Here is a 17,982-nt window from a genome sequence, read left to right as displayed (position 1 = left end):
TTTCTCTCTTTTTCCAATTCTGTTGTTCGGAGAGAGAGGGAACGAAAATTTCAAAGCTGTCTAGATGAATGTAGTTTTGTAATAGCCTATATGTATACAAAAAGGTGGTCCTTGTCGTTTCTTATAAGTGCGACAGAAACAGGACTAGTTTTCTTAGCTAAGTAGATGGTTTTAATTTGCTTTAAATAAACTGCAGTTACATAATTAATTAAATAATAAAAAAAGGCTAAACGTAAATTATTAGATATTTGTCGGGGCGCAACGTCAGACAAAGAAGGCGAAAGCTGTACGAGATAACCTAGAAAAAGACAGAAACAAACGTCAAAGTTACAATGACATTTTGAGCCAATTTCGAAAAACAACATCAAAGAAAAACTGTGATTTCCTATTTATTAATGTTCCAGCTAAGGTAAAAACCCTCAAAACTTGTGCTGTGGTGAGAAACTTTTTGGTTTCATTTCAGTTTAAGGTTCCTAACCTTATTGCATGAAAACCCCTAACATGGTGAGCAAAGACACCACAGAAGCTTTAGGGGGCCGCGTTGATTCAGGGGGGTACCGCGGTACAGTGCGTTACATTGGGTCCCTTCCAGGCTACCCAGGCAAGTGGTATGGAATTGAGTGGGACGACCCCAGCAGGGGCAAACACAATGGTAGTATTAATGGGGTGCAGTACTTTACCACCAAGTAAGTTTGCAGTGGAATTTTTTGAAACGTGATGCAGTAAGGGTTTGCAGACAGCCTACGGCGGGTTCTTTTGTACGGCGCGAGAAGCTTAACTTTGGTACCAGCTTGGTTGAGGCCATAACCAGCAAGTATGGCAAGAAAGAGAGTGAGGTTGAACGCAAGGTGCGACAGCAGGAGATTGACAACCTGCAGAAGAGCATTAAGGCACCGTTTATAGAGTTTGTTGGGTTTGACAAGGTTCAGACTAGACAAAGGTTGGGATTACTTTGCTTTGTTGTGTCAAGAGAGTTAATGGGGCAGTTTCAGTGACTTTCAGTCTCTTGAAGTGGTTAGTGTCCAATCAGGGCTTGTTAGCACTATTGGTGACCTAAGAAATTTGTTCCCTCAGTTGAGTCAGTTGGATTTGTCCAGGAATTTACTGACTTCATGGTCACAAATATTTGATATTTGCAGTCAGCTTGATAGCTTATATTGGCTGAATGTCAGGTGGGTTATTATTATTATTGAGACTAGATTCTATTTCAAGTTGCCTGGTTTCAGTGAGAATCAATTAGAATTTCCTGTGGAAGGTTTCAAGGGGACTTTCCCTAATGTGACAGTACTTGTGTGTGGTTTTATGCATTTAACTTGGAAGGACCTAAAGTGGCTTTCTCAGGTTTTTCCTAATATTAACGAATTAAGGGCTAATAACAATGACATAACTGATTTAACCACTGACACCCCAAATCACTTTAACAACCTTGAACTGTTGGACTTGGAAGGGAATATGATTGGCAGTTGGGAGGAAGTACTCAAATTGAGGCATATACCCACTTTACAAGAACTGTCCCTGGATAGTGTAGGTTTGGAAGTGGTAAACTTTCACACTGACGCCCCCAAAGTGGACTATTTCCACCATTTAACCAAGTTGTGCCTTAGTAATAATAATATCAAAGAGGTATTCAGGGAGGGTTGTAACCTGAAAGTGTTTATTGTGTGTTGGTTTTATAGTGGAGATCAGTTGGGGAACTAAACAGGCTTCCCAACTTGGAAGAATTGAGATTTATAAACAATCCAGTGCTAAACACCGAAGACCCGGACACAGCCATGGCTTTAGTAATAGCCAGAATTGCTTCATTAAAAAACTACAATGGTAGGCAACTTGTGGGGGAGTTTAGGGCTGGAGATGAGTTCAGAAGGGGGTGTGAGTACGATTATATGAAAAAATATGGCAGGCAGTGGCTCCAAGTCAAAAACACTCCCCAACAACTAGAATTTTTGCAAGAACACCACCGCTACCTGGATTTAATTAAATGTAACCTTTACATATAACTGATGCTTCTCCAGTAACATCTTGTTGTAGTGCATGGAGAACTGGAACCAGGGGAAGTCAAACTGAAGGGGAGCAACAAACTCCAAAACCACCTGATTACGTTAAATTTAAACCATAAAGACAGGACGGTTACCAAACGTGTAGGACCTGATATGATAGTGCAAAAGCTGCGCATTCTAGTTCGGCGCCTGTTTAAGCTCGACGGGGCCCCCGATCTGGTCTGTCGAACCGACGATGGTTTTGAGGTCCCACTAGATGATGACACTAAAGAGTTAGGCCACTTTAGTGTCAAAAATAACGACACCATATACGTTAAAAGTATTAATGCTTAGCTGATATTATTTAATATTTTTTACCTGCAATTGTTTTATTAATAAAAGTGCTTTAAAAAAAAAAAAAAAAGTAATGGCCCATGAGGGGATCGAACCCGCGACCTTCGCGTTATTAGCACGACGCTCTAACCAACTGAGCTAATGGGCCTCCTGGAGTACAGTGGCAAAAACTCTTTTACTTACCTCAACATGATTATGTTTTGAAAGCAGTGTTGCCACTACTAAAAATCTCTTGTGATTTAACAATTATCTGTTTCCACTAAAATTATGGTAATAAATTTGTGGGTCGTTTTAACTATACAAGATTTTGAAAAATTTTGTTTTTGGATAGTGGGTTTTTTTAGTTCACCAGAATAACAAATATACTGTATAAACTGGCAACGTTGTAAATTGGTACACAGTAAATGACAAGTGACGTGTAATATAGATAGCGTCCTTTCGCTTTGCATTTTGGAGTGAATTTAGCGTTTTTATCCGTGTTTGTGTTTTGTTTGCGATTTTTTCCTGAAAAAACTTGTGCAGATGAAACGGAAAAGGGGCCGTAGCTCGCAAAAAGCATCCGAAACCGAAAACGGTATCGTTCCGCAACAGAACGGTAATGCCGAGGATGAGGTTCTGAAAGAGTCCCCCAAGAAGAAACGTAAAAGTGGTGGGGCCAAAGGGAAGAAATCCAAGAAGAGTAACGAACTGGTGGAAACTGAGGTTAGTGGTTCAGTTTGTGTAACGGGGGGGCACTTTATTAAAGCCTCAAAGGTTGAGGCTTAGCTTTTCTGATTTTATAGTTCAAAAGGCTAGTTTCTTTAGTCAGGGTTGTCCATAATCTTTCCCAGAAAATCAGATATAAACAGCTAGTCATGTGACCAGGGTTTCATTCCTTTTGAGTGAATTTGACGTAATTTAACCAAAGGCTACTTTGGCCAACTGTCAAATTATGTCATTTTGAATTTCCCTGGAGCAAGATGGTGTCACATTTTCTGACAATTAGTCACATGACTTAGAACAAAATTAATTATTTAGGCGGGTACCTCAAAAGAAGATAGTGATCCACTAGCACAAGATGAGGATATGGAATATGAAGTAAGGCCAACCAATGGCAACCTTGCATGTTTTTTAACTGGTAATTTTTTTGTAGGTGGAGTCAATCCTGGAGGAGAAACGTATCAAAGGGGTGCGTCATTACCTGATCCGCTGGAAGGGCTACACGGAGGAAAGTGACACGTGGGAACCGGAAGACACATTGGACTGCGCCGACCTGATCAAGGAGTTCAAATCAAAAAACAAAAAGAAGAAAAAAGACCCCAAAGGGAAGAAGGGTGAGGGAGATGATTGGGATGAAAACCAGGAGTTTGTGGTTAGTTTCTTGGTTTAACCCACTTTCACATAGCTAGAGTTAGGATTACATTTAGGTGGACCGTATTCTGGACGTTTATTTTCACAAAAATGGAAAGCGGGACTTTCTGATTTCTTGGAAAGGATACCCGGCGTCGCAAAACTCTTGGGAACCCGAGGATAACATGGACTGTAAAGATCTGATTGCTAAATACATGGCCAAAGTGGAAAAAGCGAAACAGTACGACGATAAAGAGTTAAGGGCAAACCGGAAACGAGTTAATCGTTTAGATTTAGCTATGCATGTAAACGCCAGACGACTTAGCAAGAGACGAACAGGCAAAGAACGGTAAGTCAATTCTAGAGGAAAAACCAAACCAGATTAGCCTGATCTAGTATACTTCTCAACATTTTTTTGGATTTCAGGGTTCACTACTTTGATGATGAGTAAATAAGTACATTTATAAAACTGGACTGTACATGTGGTGTGTTAGTGACGTTTACACCTTCTTAAAGTATGTTGTTTTTCATTTTATACCCTGATTTGTCATGTTTTTATATTTGAATACTTTATTTGTATACAGAAAGAACTTATATTTTAGTTTATTACAATCACCCTTTCACTTGTAAGCATTAAACCTTTGAATGTATTATATTTATGTTGGTGAATATGTTTCTAAAGTAATAAATAGTACTTTTTTCTTTGATTTGGTTTAATTTGTGCCCATATCTCTGAACTTCAAAATGACTGCATCTGTTTGGTAACCTAACCACAAGCAGTGTGGCAACACCGCTCTTTCAACTTTCTGTCATCTGTCAGTTAAATTGCGGCGTCGGTTAGTGTTAACGTCAAACTTTTCGAAAAATCTTTTATTTTTAGTTAAATCCCATTGATTTTATTGATTTTTTTACAGAAATACCTTAGTTTCACCTCTTTACAGCCGCTAAATGGATTTTACTGCAAATAAATGGTAAGTTAATTCAAAGTTCTAATTGGGGCTTTCAGCCCCCCAACCTGTATTTTACATTTTATCACAGTCAAAACTTACAAACTAAAAGTCCATTTTAATGTTGTGAATATTTTTTGGATGTTTTCACTTTAAACCTAGACAATCTGCGCGGTTTGAACCGAGCCGACTCTTTAGCTTTGTAGTGTTCATTTTCACGATTTTCCTGTCTGAACTGTTGCCAAGGATGCGCTTGCTCCGACTCGTCAATTTGCACCTCAGTCAACCACGTCTTGTAACGCTCGTTGAACACTCTAAACTGTTCCACTTCTTTCTTACTCATTTCCTTGTTGTCGCGTTTCCAGCCGCATTTTTTCTTGAACGTTTTCAGTAGGTCCAGGAATTTCTGATCGACCGGCACTGCGTGTTCTAGGCACAGTTCCATAATATCGAACACGTACTTGAAGTTTGCCGTGAAGCAGGCTTGTTTTAGCATAGCCCCTAAAATTGCATTGTTCAACCTGGAATTATGTATTTTAAGGTTAAGTTTCCAGGGAATTGTAAGGTCTTACGTGTAGCCCACTGCGGTCATTTCTTTTAGTAGGGCCTGAGCTTGTTCTCCAGTTTGACAGCCGGTGGCCAGCACACCATAAGTCATCACGTTGGGACGCATTTTTAGTTGTTTCAGGGTTTTTAGCAATGCCTGGGCTCCTTCATAGTCACCTCTCCATGCCTTAAAAAAAAACCAGCTGAAAGCCTGTTTATTCTCAAATTTCTAACTTACTCGTTTTTTCATGAGAATATTGTAAAAATCCAAATCTGGCGTGACATTTAATTTGCGCAACCACACCAACACCTCTTTCTCAGCCGCCAAACTGTTTGGAATGCAGTCCAAAAGTAGGGTGAACGTTTTAATGTCTGGAGTACATTTGTACTGAGTCATTGTCTCCAAAAAGCCTTTACAACCTCCCAGCAGTATCAATCTATCTTCTGGGGCTTTTACCTCAGAAATTGCCATTACACTGCCTAGATGGGGCTTGACAGCCAGTAGGTTGGGTCTCTGATCCACATGGTGTGGTTCTAGTGCCACTTCTGAGTCTTCCAGCTTCAATGTGTCATTTTGATCAGGCTCTCCAAGCTGCAGTCTGTCACTACTCTCAATTAACTTCTTTATAACAGTTTCAGTGGCTTCTAAGTCTCCTAAACCACAATCCCTGACACATCTTAGTAACAAATTAAATGTGTACACATTGGGTTGGATGTGTTTTTGTACAAGCTTCCTCCATACAAGCAGGGAATGCCGAAAGCCTGCTTCTGTATCAGTGATGCAGCTTTGTAATAGAAAATTAACAGTATCATTGTTAACTGATAAACCGTTTTGCTGCATTTCATCCACCAAGGCAAAAGCCATTGATAGATCACCACACCGACCGAAAGCCTTAATCATTGCATTATAATTGGTATCATTAGGTTGATACCCTTTTTCGATCATTATATCATACAACTTTCTGGCACGTTCAAGCCCATCGGTGGTAGGCCAGGGGCTGTTTGAGCAAGCATTGAACAGAGCAGTGTAAGCTCCTGGATGCACTTTAATTCCGCGTTTTTTCATGTCATTATAAAGCATGAAAGCTTTTTTTGTGTATCCCACACGACCACAGGCCCCCAGCAGCAAGTTGTAAATGTAACCTTCTGGTTTCACTCTGTCTTGTTCCAGCATCCTCACCTCCAAAACATCAATAGCCTCTTTAATTCTACGTTGCTTTATAAAGCTTTTAATTATATCTGCATATTTCTGAGTGGATAAACGACTGCTAGGAGCTGGTTGCTCAGTAAAGTACCTTTCTTCCTCGATATCTCCTTCGTCGAGTTCCTCAGGCTCTGCAGTGGGGTCTCCGAATTGATCAGGGTTCAATTTAGCCCTGACTAGGAAGTCTTGTTCGCTTTCATTCGAAATGGGTTTGGGGTGGGTTTGAGGCTCCCGCCACTTTCTCTGTTGGTTGAATGTCCTGGTTAAGGTTAAGAAAGGGGCCGCCTGTGTCTGATTCAGGCATTTCCACGCCCAGTTTGTGCATAATTTCAATTTAAACATGTTTTTGGGGGTTTGTTTACAGTCTGAAGTAAAACATAACCTAAGTGCGCACGCTGACCAGTTAAATGGGAGTGGTTAATAGACCGGTTACGGTACTTTATCGTGTCAATAGTGATCCGTGTTTGTTTGTTTTTACAGTTTTTTCTGCTTTTTGACGTAATTTAGTTACTATAAGAGGAGGTAAAAATGATGTTGACAACTAATTTATTTAAACTTTTGTGTGCAATTATTCATCGTTACGCGTACATTTGGCGATGTTTTTCAGTTCGAGTGGACACTCGACCTGATAAAAAGTGACATTAGGATTGGCCACTCCCTCCATAAAGTCCCAACGCCATTCGCAACCCGTTTGGAGAGCGGTGGGGAGTTGGGAACACTCCTCCTTGGTGGACAGGCCCCCGTACTGTTCACCCCAACCGTGTTCGACGTCGGCGCCCCACTGTTTGTAGCATCCGTAGGGGTAGACTCCCACGCCCCCTCCGGGGATTTCAATGTCAAAGTGGTTCTCGCTCAAGGGATCCCCAGTGTTGGTGATCAACGCCACCAATGACTTTCCTTCTAGCTCGCCTTTGAAGTTCAGTATGAGACAGTGACAACACTGTGTCACGTCGTAACCACCTAGAATTATTGATTTTTAGTAGCCATACAGTGTGGACAGTGTCTCTTTACCGGAAAAGGAGGCGGCTACAAACCCGTAAGAGAGGGTGGAGTTAACGATCCAGGGTTGGTTGTTGTTGCAAGTGAAGGCGTCACCGCTACCGTCAGCGTCGCATCCTGATTGGACGGTGTCGTTAACGGGCGTGACTCCGTCAATGGCACAGGTTTGTACCGCTGTAGTTTGGTGGGTTTCGTAGCTCCATCCGCAGGAAGGTTTACAGCAATCCCAGTACCTGGTGGTGATACCATCACCGCTGATACCACCCTCCACCGGAATGATTTCGGGGGATTCTTCAGACCACACCGCTGCCACTGTTAATCCAAAATAAGCCACTTAAATTCAAACTAAAACCGTATACATACCAGTCAAGGCTAGTAAAATAACCAACTTCATTTTGAAACTAGTAAAAGCGACAAACAAAGTACTCGGAGCCTTAATTGTGGCATTTTATATATTAAGTGGACGGAAATCTTATCAAAGTAGCTGTTGAAGAGGTTCCTACTTCACTAAAGGATGTGGTTCCACTAAATTCAACCAAAAAAGACATTTGACAACTCAGCTTCTATCACAATTTAGTGGTAGAGCGTTTGTGCTTTTTCCTGACCAATGGTGATGCTTTTACACAATTTGGCAACCTCTTGAAGAGTTAAAACAAACAATGAGTACTTATTAACACTTTGTTTATACAGTCAGTTATCGGCTCTTGAAAGATTACGAAATTGCTCTAATTATACACATGATGGCTGGTAAATATTTTCATGTTAGTTACACACGTCACTGTCATTTGCAAATGTGGTCGTTTTCTGCAATTGTCTGGCTCATTTTTGGGGTGGTAGGTGCCCGAAAACACCCAGTTAACGGTAAGTCAGCCTGAAAAAACCTTCCAAATCCACGGGGGTGTTTTAAAAGGGCGTTACACGCGTCACATCGAGGATTACGAGTTGTCAGTACCTCACACGTTAACCCTGACCGGGGATTTTGTCTCCTTCACCCTCCCCACCTTCCACGAACCCCTATTTCACTCGCCGCGCACCAAAAGGTCCGTAAAAGACCCGGACGCTATTCATCTGGGGTTACACGCCAACAACAAGCATCTTCATGCCGTTTTGTGGCCCAACTATCCTCTGGTCTCCCCTGATGTCGTGATTGAAACGAAAAGAGACGGTGGGAGTGAGTTCCGTGAGGCTCCGGACCGGTTGTGTTACTACCGGGGGCGGATTAGGGGGGTGAGAGGTTCGAAGGTGGCTTTGAGCACTTGCGACGGTTTGGTAGGGGAATTTTAAAACCCTTTAGAGAGTTTATAATAAAAAAATCAAATAACAGGTGGGAGGGCTTACCTTAAAGGGCCGTCGATACTTCATAGAGCCCTTGGAGGATCACGAACCCAACGAGGAGGGACACCACCTGCACGTGGTCTACAGACGGGATACCCCCGAGGAGTTTGAGGATTTCGATTTTTTGTTTGCAGGCAAAGTGGCTGGGAGCGAGAAAAAGTGCCGCAACCCTAACAAAGCCCCTAGTGAGGAAGATGTTGGTATGGTGGTATTCCATCTCAGTTTTGTTTAACTAACTGAAAGGTTCGTCTAACTCCTATAAGGAGTTAGAGTGAAAAGGTTCACCAACGACTCCTACTCTGATCGTTACATTGAAACCATGGTGGTGTGTGATAAAAGGTTTCTGGAGTACCACCGTGATTTAAATCGGGAACGTTACATCTTGACAGTACTCAACATGGTGTGCACGTGTACTTTCTAGTCTAGCAACTGTCTGAGAGAAAGTTTGTAGGCCTCCGACTACGTCCACGACGCGTCCATTGGCCAGCAAATCGACCTGGTGCTAGTGCGTCTACTCTATTTGGAAAAGGAGGAGAAGGAGCTGGATTTAACAATCACCCACAACCCCAAAAAAACTTTGGAAAGTTTCTGCAAGTGGCAGGGCAAGTTCAATCCTTCAGAAGACAGTCTAGGACACGCCGATGTTTCTTTGTTGTTCACCAGGTCCTTTAGAGAGAGTAATTAAACCATTTACACACAAGGGTTTGTATTTAGGTTGGACATATGTCACGGTACTGACTGTGAGGTGGTAGGTCAAAGTTTTGTTGGTACACCCTGTAAGAAAGAGAGAAATTGCGGGTACTGTGAAGACAACGGTTTGGAGATGGGTCTAGTGGTCGCCCACCAAATTGGACACTTGCAAGTTTAAGACGAGTTTAGAACTCGTAGTAATTTGGACTTTATTGTAGGTTGGGGGCTCTGGACGATGACCCCAAGTTGTCTGGGTGTTTACCTGAAGACCCCACGGATGGTACACCCTATATTATGTCCCCCAACACCAACTTGTCCGCTGTGAGATGGTCGGAATGCAGCAAAAAGGCCGTAACTCAACTGTTTCAGTACGTACAACTGTTCTGCCGCTCTAAACAACTGAAGGGTGTGGTTTTACAGGCGTGGATTGGCTGAATGCTTAATGGACAGACCGGCCCCCACTCCTTATTCGTTTAAACCTGTCTTACCGGGCGTGGTCTACGATTGGAACTCCCAGTGCGAGTTTACAGTCCCCGGTTGGTCTCCCCTCTCCACTTGTCATATCTCTACTACTCTGATTGGTCAGGTTCAGAGCCTTGTCCCACTGAAGAGAGCAGGGCGAACGTGTGTCAAGAGCTGCGCTGCCTTAAACCACCCAAAGAGGGCGCGCAGGACAAGTTGGAGTGTTTTTCCTTAGGAAAACCACCGGCTGACGGCACCAAGTGTGATGAAAACATGGTAGAGTAAACACCAAAAAGGCAATATAACATGACATGTTAAATGAGTTGCAGTGGTGTTTCCAAGGGAAATGCGTGAAATCGGGACAGAGACCTGAAACGGTGGACGGTGATTGGGGCTCGTGGGGTCCGTGGTCACCGTGCACTAGATCTTGCGGGCGCGGAATCTCCTACGCCCTGAGGGAGTGCAACAATCCTTTGCCCGCCAATGGGGGACGCTACTGTGACGGCGATAAAATTCGTTACAAAATTTGCAATCCTGATGTAATAAACTTGGTCCACCCTGTAATTAGTAAAGCTCTAACCAAACTATAATAATCATATAGAACTGTCCGGACAACAGCACCTCATTCAGACAACAACAATGTGACAGCTACAACGACATCCTTGATGAAGAAGGCAAAAAACACCGATACAAGGCCTACTTAAATCCAGGTTTTTTAAAACAGAGAGGCGTGGCTTTGACGTATATTACAGGGACGTGGTTATTTACTTCTTGTAGACGCCGTTTGCGCGCTGTGGTGCACCAACGAGGAGGGTGAGAATACCCAGCTAAATCCGGTTGTTAGGGATGGGACCCGATGTAAACCCGGCCAGAAACATGTGTGTGTTAATGGGGAGTGTTGGGTAATCACCTTGTATAGTAATAGGTGAATAAGGTTTATGGTGAAAACGTTTGCAGAAAGTAGGTTGTGACAATATGCTCAACTCGGTGGCTGTTGAAGATGCCTGCGGAATTTGTAACGGAGATGGTACAGGGTGTAAGATTATCAAGGAGGTTTTTAGAGACCTGGGGGATAAAGGTTACTTTTATGAATTTTGAAGGTTATTTTGGTATTGATTTTTGGTTATAAACAAGCAGATTACACTGCAGTGACAGTGCTGCCCACTGGGGTGCGTAAAGTACAAATCGAAGAGCTGGCGCCCTCCCCCAACCTAATAGCAATCACAGACAAAACGGAGAAACACTTTTTCCTTAATGGAGATTAGTACAAGTGCAACTAGATCATTAATTTATGACAGTAATAACGGCAACATTGCAGCACTGAACAAAACGACGGAGTGTACGCATTCGGAAAGAAACTGGAAGGGGTGTACACCCACACTGCCCCCAACCAAGAAAAACTAACCATTAAAGGCCCCCTCAAAGAAGATTTAATTTTTAAAGTGCTCTTTTGGAGAAACGCAATCCTGGCTACCAGTACCAGTACGCGGTGATCGAAGACGACAACCCTGAGGAAGCCAAATTCCACTGGGAAGTTGGAGACATGGGCGGGTGTTCTGCGCGATGCGGGGGCGGCATCCAAACTGCCCGGCTGCACTGTTTTGAAGCTCGGGCGGGGAAAGTGAGCGACGGTTTCTGCGCCGAACTGCCCCGACCGGAAACGCCCTCGCAACACTGCAACGCCCACCCCTGCCCCACCAAATGGAGGGCGGGGAAATGGGGCGAATGCAACGCTTGCAAAGGCAAACCTGGTGTGAGGAAGCGTGGAGTGGAGTGCGTTGAAGAGAACCCCAACCCTGTAGGAGAGTTTATTCTTGTGGAGGATGATCGGTAGTTGCTCTCTATTACACTCCAATAGTGTGTGATATGAATTTTGGTTTGGAGGTGTCCAGACCCTCCTCCTGGTACCACAAAAGTGTGCACCTCGGAGAAACTGTGCAAAACCAAACGGTACATCCACTACATCCCTCACTCTCACCTGGGGGATGTGTGGGTTAAAATGCAGCCCAAACCAGCTCGACGAAGACACCCACGTCACAGCCGCAACACCACCGAGTCTGATGAAGCCACCACCACTGAAACCTCATCACCCATCACCTTACCGTTAGTCTGCAAAACTGACTCGCAAATGGCCAAAACTCACCGTAATACTCAGATCATATATAATATCTCCCTGACCACCACAAAAACCTTTGTGTAGGTACCACAACCTCCAAGTCCCACACCGACAAACTCAACAGCAATACCTCCTACGTTCTGGACCTGGAGCCAAACCAAACTCTGCTGGTTTACCCTTTGAAGAAAATTAAAAAAATTCCAGCCCCTTTAGAGGGGGACACAGATCCTGAAGATGTCCTGCTCAAGGTTTACACATAGTAAAATGGGTTAAACTGTTATTGTAGTTTGACTACTCACAGGACCTGGAGGAGGACAAAACTAAATCAAAGACGTACAAAGGAAAAGAGGCTGTCAAAGCCTTGAAAGAGCTAGTTAAAACCGGTAAGACCAGTGAAGAGAACCAGAAAAGCAAGAACATGGCTGCTACGGCTTTGTCCACTATTACCACCACCAACGTCACTACAACAACTGTCAAAAGTGACAAAACATAATTTGTTTGTCAATGTCAATTAATTTGAAGTTAATATAGCAGAGTGTTTGTGATTGGTCAAGAAAAAGTTTAGCTGTTACAGCACAAAAAGTGGCATCATTGCAATAGGTTTCAAATCTAACGGTCATTCCCTCTGTGCAAGATGGAAGAGAGTGGGAATATACCGCTTATCTCACTAAAAACAGTTATCACAGGAGACAGGTATATTAAACTAATCGCACAAACTTAAGGCTTGAAATTCTCCCGTCCGCTAACATTAACCGACGTATAATTGGCAATTTCAATAAAATACGTGGTGTAGATCAGGTCCCTGGATGACAAATCAGCGTCTCGATGTGTATCGGGCAGGTCGTAGCAGTTGGAGCATTTGAAATTGACCGCAGTCCCATCGGGGGTGAGTTGCACGTCGCAGCCCTGGCACTGAGCCAGCACGTGCGCTGGTGTGACCCTTTCAAAACCCTCGTTTGTACTAATTTCTGTACAGTTTCTACTGAAACTCACCCTTCGGGGATTTGAACTGGTCTTCCCGGTATTGGGGCGAATTCCGGACAAATCACGTATGGGTCGGACAGGCTCAAATCATCAGGATCTTCAGGGGGAAAAGGACAACGCCCGTATTCCGGTACTATATTGATAAAGTCCCGGCATACCACCTGGAGTTGATTCATTAAATATTTTCAATTTTCAACTTACACTCAAACCACCATGTTAGTATCATTGCTGGACATGTCAGTACTCATATCGTTTTCATCGCCGTAAGGAAATTTCATGTTGCATGGAGGCACATAGATTGGGCTACACTGAGGGCAGGCCTCAGTTAAAGTGAGCCCCAACAGCAGCAATAAAATTGACATTATACACACAACAAATTTAATGACATTTTAACCTAAATTTACAAAGTTTTCAGAAACAAATTATATTCATTTATGGTACTTTTTGCCACTTCAGTGGCAAAGTGAACATCGGAGCCTTTAACCAAATCCAGGAGACTAATGTAGTTTGGTTTAGTAGGGTCAAACTGGTCTCGTTTCAGTTTAACTAGAAACTGATGTCTTTGCTTCAGTTTCTTGTCTCGACACGTTAAAACCCCTAAATTTTTTAATATGCTTTCATGGGAAATTTTCATGACATTATGCACATAATCAAAGCTTTTTAGTATCCTGTCCTGAGCTGAAAAACAGCTTTTTACTTATAACTCACTCCAATCTAAACAGAAACCCATACTGTTCATGTATAATCCAGGTTTAACAAGTATAATCTCCTTTAAATCTTCTTGAGTAAAACCCATTTCTTCTTTCAGTACAAACATGCTGGTTTTAATGTGACTTTGACTGAAAGTAATCAGCTGGGGCTTTGCTAGAGCTACTTGACGGACTTGTTCTCCTGTTAGGTAAAATGTATACTGAAAATATCCTAATTTGGCATCAATATCCTGGGTGCTACAACACACTTTCAACCACACTCTAACACTACAAACTCACTATGTACTCACCTGTGAGTTAACCAGAAGGGATTTTTGCTTATAATCCTGGCCACCCCTTCATTATCAAATTTTTTAAACTTCAAATAGTTGATTCGCACCTCCAAGTCCTCCAAACTTTCTTTCAAAATGAGAGGATTTTTGGTAATAACTTGAGCCACATCCACCAGTTCTACCCCTAAATCGTTCAGAAACCTTATGTGATCTTTAATCAAGCCAAATTTGCACTGCAACAGAAATTTCATGGCTTCTGGCAATTTCTTTTCAATGTAGTGCAAATTGACCCCCAACTGAACCAGTTGCTGGATCAGCTCCGACTTGTTGGCGTAAGCGGCCACGTTGTACGTGGGCTTCAGGTAGGTTCCAACGTGCGAAATGTCTTCATCAAGGGGCTCAAGCACTGATTTTTGCGGTTTAGAGCCATCCACCACTTCTAAGCTGTTTGCTATGTTAGGCGTTGTGTCGTTTTGGTTCAGTGGGGCTACGTGAGACAGTCTCAGGTGTAGCAGTTTACTGAAAGACGTCTGCGGGACTCTTTTTAGCATATTGAAACAGAATTTTGTTTTGTTTTTAGTAGTGAAATGAAGAAAAACTAACCTCACTGTTTTGTTTTGAGGTTAAGGTGCGGCGTTGTCGCATTTTGGGGAGTTTTTTTACGGAAAGTCGGTATTTAAGAGAGTGAAAACTGAGATTTATTATCCTTAAAAGCTTTCAGTGCTTGAGGGTGTGCTATTTTGAAGTTGAAGGAGTGTTGGAAAGCATAAAAACCTCAAAAAAATGCTTTAAGCTTAGAACGTCACTTGGCAACATTGCATTTGACAGATATTATTAAGTTGAAAAGAGACAGCTAAATGAAACTAACCTCACTTTTTTGTTGTCTTGTCAGATCTGCCGCCAAAAATTGTGAGCCCCTTAAAAGGAATTTACAGAGTTGTGTCTTATCAAAATAGCGCTTAACATGTCTGTGGAACTGTCCAAAGGAGCCTTGGATGTAAGTTTGAGTGAATTGCATAGTTTTGAGGTTACACTTGTGATTCTAGGCTATAATGCGGGGCAACGACTATGTAGAGCCCATAATCCAAGTGATCACCACAAAAAAAATGAACACGGGCAGCGGTCAGCCGGATAAAGACCGGTACCGGATGTTCTTGTCGGATGGACAAACCAGCCTGTCTTTCGCCATGATGACGGCAGCCACTTACAACAAAGCAGGAGAAAGAGGCCTGCCCAGATTCAGCGTAATTAAAGTGCTTAAATACATTACAAGCGTTATCAACAACACTGAGGGCAAAGACAACCGAGTGCTGTTGATTGTGGACTTTGAACTGGTTAAAGATGGTGATGAGGTTGGTGAAAAACTGGGAGATCCAGTTCCCTTCTCTGAAGGCGCTCCTAAACCGGAACCGCCTAAACACAGAGAGCCAGAGGATAATAGAAGTGATGAACGTCCAAGTAAAATGCCCAGGTTGATAAACCAGGCAAATGTTAGCCAAAGTGTACAGCCAAGTTTTAGGGGTGAACTGACACATCCTATTAGCAGTTTAAGCCCCTATCAGAATAAGTAAGCAATTTGGGGGGGTTTGTGGATGTTTTTTGACTAAATTTTTGCTCAGGTGGGTGATTAAAGCTAGAGTTGTGAGCAAGGGGGATATACGCACTTGGAGTAATAGCAAAAGCTCTGGCCAGCTGTTTAGTATGGATTTGGCTGATGAGAGTGGGGAAATTCGGTGTACAGCTTTCGGGGAGATGGTGGACAAATATTATAATGTTATCCAGGTGATTTTGTGCAATTACAAACTATGCTGAGTATTCAAATTTCTGTTATTGGTTGTTAGGTTGATAAAGTGTACTACATCACTAAATGCATGCTAAAACCTGCAAACAAGAAATTTAACACCACAAACAATGATTATGAGATGACAATGACCAGCGAAACTGTTGTTGAGGAGTGTCTGGACGACAATATGCCTCAGCTTCAGACTCAATATAATTTTGTTCCAATCAGTAAGATTGCCCAGTTGGAACCAAATGAGTTCGTTGGTAGGTTTTTCGTTTATTTTTGTGGTTAGAAAGGAGTCTAACAGTTTGTTGTTTAGACATTATTGGAGTGGCAGTCTCAGTGAGTGAGGTACAGTCCCTAACAGCTAGAACAACGGGGCGCGAGCTTAAAAAACGGGAAATCCAACTTTTAGATCAATCCGGCGCCACTGTAAGTTTTGAAAACGTTTGAAAAGTTTAGTTGAGTGTTGTTAGGTGGCGTTGACTTTGTGGGGATCGCAAGCCGAGTCGTTTGATCGCACCGACAATCCCGTGATTGCCTTAAAAGGAGCAAGAGTGGGGGAGTTTGGTGGAGGGAAAAATTTGAGCACTATAGGACGCACCACAATGAAAATCGATCCGGACATGAAGGAGGCGCATCAATTGCAAGGTTGGTACGGTCAGGAGGGGGCTAACATCCAAACAACCGACTTGAGCGCTCGAACGGGTGGTGTGGGAGGGGGCAGCGCCCCCTGGATGTGCCTGAAAGAGGTGAGCGGATTAGTAGCTTGGCAATTGGGTACTCAAAAGCGTGGTTAGGTGGTTGATCGGAAGCTGGGCACTACAGACACGGTGAGAGGCGATTTCTTCCAATCCAAAGCAACGGTGTTGCTGTTTCGCACCGAGAACGCTCTGTACAAGGCTTGTCCTACTCCGGAATGCAACAAGAAGGTGATCGATCAAGATGGCACGTACCGATGCGAAAAATGCCAGAAAGACTTTGAGAACTTCAAGTATCGATTCATGTGCAGCGTACGTGTTTTAAGTGTTTTGACGTTTTTATTTGTCAAAATTTGCAAACACAGATGAACATAGGCGACTGGAGCGGCAACCAATGGGTGAGCATGTTCAACGATGAGGCGGAAAAAGTGTTGGGAATGACGGCGGACGAGGCAGGCCGATTGTCCGAACAGGACCAGGTCAGCTTTAGAGAAGCTTTACAAAACTGCCACTTTCAAGAGTATATTTTGAAATGTCGCGCCAAAATGGATAATTATCGGGTAAGTTTCGTTTTAGTTCGTTGTTTATGAGTGTAATTTTGTATGCGCGTAGGACGAGGAACGCCTTAAAATCGTGGCAGTACGCGCATCGCCCGTCAACCACGAGGAATACAACTCTTACTTGATTCGTAATATCAAACAGTTTGTCGTGAATGATAACTAAAAGTTTTTTCTATTCTTATTTCAATTTTTTTGAATGATTTATTTATTTTCTTTGTAGTTATTCCACATAAATTCTAAATGCTTTTTTTTAAACCTGATTTTGAATCACCTAATTAGACTAATTAAGTTGGTTGGCTTACAGTGTTTGACAGGATGTTTTTCTTGACAATGTTGACACTTCAGCTTGCTGCTTTTTTAACCAATCACAGAATCCTGTTATCGACGCAATTACTGCACAAAATGTGTCAAATAAGTATCACCCTGATTATTATAATGCGTTGTCAATGTTATAAAAAAACGAACCAAAATTGAAGAATATGATTTTACTTTCAAATCTAATGTCAGAACCACAGAAAACATTATAAATCTAGATTTCCATCTTAAATAGGAGGCCATGAAGACTTAAAATTTGGGGGAACCACTTCATTTTTTTCTAAAAATCACATGACCTCATGATTACAAAATTATACGCACGCCACGTGACCTTTGGATCATATCGTGTTTAGATCCGAAAGAAAACGACTAATTTCCTAGTTGTCACTGTGACATCTATTTTGAATTTAAAATTTGAATATCGTTCACTAAAGTGCTAAAAGGTATTAAATTAGAGTTCAAGTTTCATATTTGTGTTGTTCGTGAGTTTTGTGAGTGATTGAGGGTGTCAGATTATGAACCAAGAGCAGCAGCAAGTTTCCTAAGTTTCCTAGTCCCGAAAAAAACTCCAACTTATTTAAAGCTTATGAAAGTCTTGTTGGAAATGACTTATTGAATTACTCTTTTGTTGATAAATAACTTATTACCTATACAGTATAAAATAGCATCACAAACAGTATGTTGTAGTGTTATCTATAG

General features: G+C 42.4%; 9 protein-coding genes and 1 non-coding gene across 12 annotated transcripts; 5 read left to right on the top strand and 5 right to left on the bottom strand.

Annotated features, from left to right (window-relative positions):
- Window positions 1-108: 108 nt before the first annotated feature.
- Window positions 109-2,377, top strand: Tbce (Tubulin-binding cofactor E). 2 transcript variants are annotated; one of them, XM_081984181.1, is made up of 7 exons: window positions 109-409; window positions 464-686; window positions 737-940; window positions 993-1,172; window positions 1,227-1,623; window positions 1,677-1,980; window positions 2,029-2,377. In XM_081984181.1, exons 2-7 carry the CDS (start codon window positions 487-489, stop codon window positions 2,328-2,330), a joined length of 1,587 nt encoding a protein of 528 aa, XP_081840307.1. In that variant the 5' UTR covers window positions 109-409; window positions 464-486; the 3' UTR covers window positions 2,331-2,377. The 2 variants fall into 2 exon arrangements, with proteins under 2 accessions (XP_081840307.1, XP_081840308.1); XM_081984182.1 differs by having other exon boundaries at window positions 109-411; window positions 454-686.
- A 27-nt stretch (window positions 2,378-2,404) lies between these two features.
- TRNAI-AAU (transfer RNA isoleucine (anticodon AAU)) lies at window positions 2,405-2,478 on the bottom strand. Its single transcript has one exon. It is a non-coding gene; the product is annotated as a tRNA-Ile (tRNA).
- Window positions 2,479-2,747: 269 nt separating this feature from the next.
- LOC145732163 (uncharacterized) lies at window positions 2,748-4,363 on the top strand. Of its 2 annotated transcripts, XM_081984262.1 has the most exons (5): window positions 2,752-3,032; window positions 3,348-3,407; window positions 3,463-3,681; window positions 3,737-4,008; window positions 4,086-4,363. In XM_081984262.1, exons 1-5 carry the CDS (start codon window positions 2,853-2,855, stop codon window positions 4,108-4,110), a joined length of 756 nt encoding a protein of 251 aa, XP_081840388.1. In that variant the 5' UTR covers window positions 2,752-2,852; the 3' UTR covers window positions 4,111-4,363. The 2 variants fall into 2 exon arrangements, with proteins under 2 accessions (XP_081840389.1, XP_081840388.1); XM_081984263.1 differs by lacking the exon at window positions 3,348-3,407 and having other exon boundaries at window positions 2,748-3,032.
- A 215-nt stretch (window positions 4,364-4,578) lies between these two features.
- On the top strand, window positions 4,579-17,223 carry LOC145732106 (replication protein A 70 kDa DNA-binding subunit-like). The gene is made up of 10 exons (XM_081984174.1): window positions 4,579-4,630; window positions 14,817-14,921; window positions 14,971-15,491; window positions 15,544-15,706; window positions 15,766-15,970; window positions 16,027-16,139; window positions 16,184-16,459; window positions 16,508-16,720; window positions 16,774-16,968; window positions 17,021-17,223. The coding sequence occupies exons 2-10, from the start codon at window positions 14,889-14,891 to the stop codon at window positions 17,129-17,131; spliced, it is 1,830 nt and encodes a 609-aa protein (XP_081840300.1). The 5' UTR covers window positions 4,579-4,630; window positions 14,817-14,888; the 3' UTR covers window positions 17,132-17,223.
- Window positions 4,640-6,857, bottom strand: LOC145732104 (pentatricopeptide repeat-containing protein 1, mitochondrial). The gene is made up of 3 exons (XM_081984170.1): window positions 5,391-6,857; window positions 5,179-5,339; window positions 4,640-5,127 (listed from the first exon to the last, which is right to left on the bottom strand). Exons 1-3 carry the CDS (start codon window positions 6,696-6,698, stop codon window positions 4,725-4,727), a joined length of 1,872 nt encoding a protein of 623 aa, XP_081840296.1. The 5' UTR covers window positions 6,699-6,857; the 3' UTR covers window positions 4,640-4,724.
- On the bottom strand, window positions 6,886-7,861 carry LOC145732166 (endoglucanase-like). Its single transcript, XM_081984266.1, has 3 exons — window positions 7,719-7,861; window positions 7,368-7,667; window positions 6,886-7,316 (listed from the first exon to the last, which is right to left on the bottom strand). The coding sequence occupies exons 1-3, from the start codon at window positions 7,747-7,749 to the stop codon at window positions 6,925-6,927; spliced, it is 723 nt and encodes a 240-aa protein (XP_081840392.1). The 5' UTR covers window positions 7,750-7,861; the 3' UTR covers window positions 6,886-6,924.
- On the top strand, window positions 8,022-11,335 carry LOC145732090 (A disintegrin and metalloproteinase with thrombospondin motifs 12-like). The gene is made up of 15 exons (XM_081984143.1): window positions 8,022-8,216; window positions 8,266-8,624; window positions 8,680-8,890; window positions 8,954-9,090; window positions 9,142-9,353; window positions 9,405-9,548; window positions 9,599-9,748; window positions 9,801-9,916; window positions 9,967-10,118; window positions 10,172-10,381; window positions 10,444-10,552; window positions 10,620-10,744; window positions 10,800-10,920; window positions 10,980-11,106; window positions 11,161-11,335. Exons 1-15 carry the CDS (start codon window positions 8,093-8,095, stop codon window positions 11,333-11,335), a joined length of 2,472 nt encoding a protein of 823 aa, XP_081840269.1. The 5' UTR covers window positions 8,022-8,092.
- LOC145732154 (uncharacterized) lies at window positions 11,386-12,517 on the top strand. The gene is made up of 4 exons (XM_081984244.1): window positions 11,386-11,672; window positions 11,727-11,986; window positions 12,043-12,206; window positions 12,260-12,517. Exons 1-4 carry the CDS (start codon window positions 11,386-11,388, stop codon window positions 12,449-12,451), a joined length of 903 nt encoding a protein of 300 aa, XP_081840370.1. The 3' UTR covers window positions 12,452-12,517.
- LOC145732184 (uncharacterized) lies at window positions 12,636-13,296 on the bottom strand. The gene is made up of 3 exons (XM_081984294.1): window positions 13,155-13,296; window positions 12,952-13,103; window positions 12,636-12,898 (listed from the first exon to the last, which is right to left on the bottom strand). Exons 1-3 carry the CDS (start codon window positions 13,218-13,220, stop codon window positions 12,676-12,678), a joined length of 441 nt encoding a protein of 146 aa, XP_081840420.1. The 5' UTR covers window positions 13,221-13,296; the 3' UTR covers window positions 12,636-12,675.
- Window positions 13,304-14,526, bottom strand: LOC145732143 (transcription termination factor 3, mitochondrial-like). Its single transcript, XM_081984226.1, has 3 exons — window positions 13,943-14,526; window positions 13,675-13,889; window positions 13,304-13,620 (listed from the first exon to the last, which is right to left on the bottom strand). The coding sequence occupies exons 1-3, from the start codon at window positions 14,473-14,475 to the stop codon at window positions 13,343-13,345; spliced, it is 1,026 nt and encodes a 341-aa protein (XP_081840352.1). The 5' UTR covers window positions 14,476-14,526; the 3' UTR covers window positions 13,304-13,342.
- Window positions 17,224-17,982: the final 759 nt, after the last annotated feature.

The sequence above is a fragment of the Ips typographus genome, linkage group LG7, assembly GCF_016097725.1.
Source record: "Ips typographus isolate SLU linkage group LG7, UJ_Ityp_2.0, whole genome shotgun sequence".
Taxonomy (NCBI): domain Eukaryota; kingdom Metazoa; phylum Arthropoda; class Insecta; order Coleoptera; family Curculionidae; genus Ips; species Ips typographus.
Note: the sequence above shows the minus strand (reverse complement) of the source record. Positions and strands in the feature narration are given on the sequence as shown.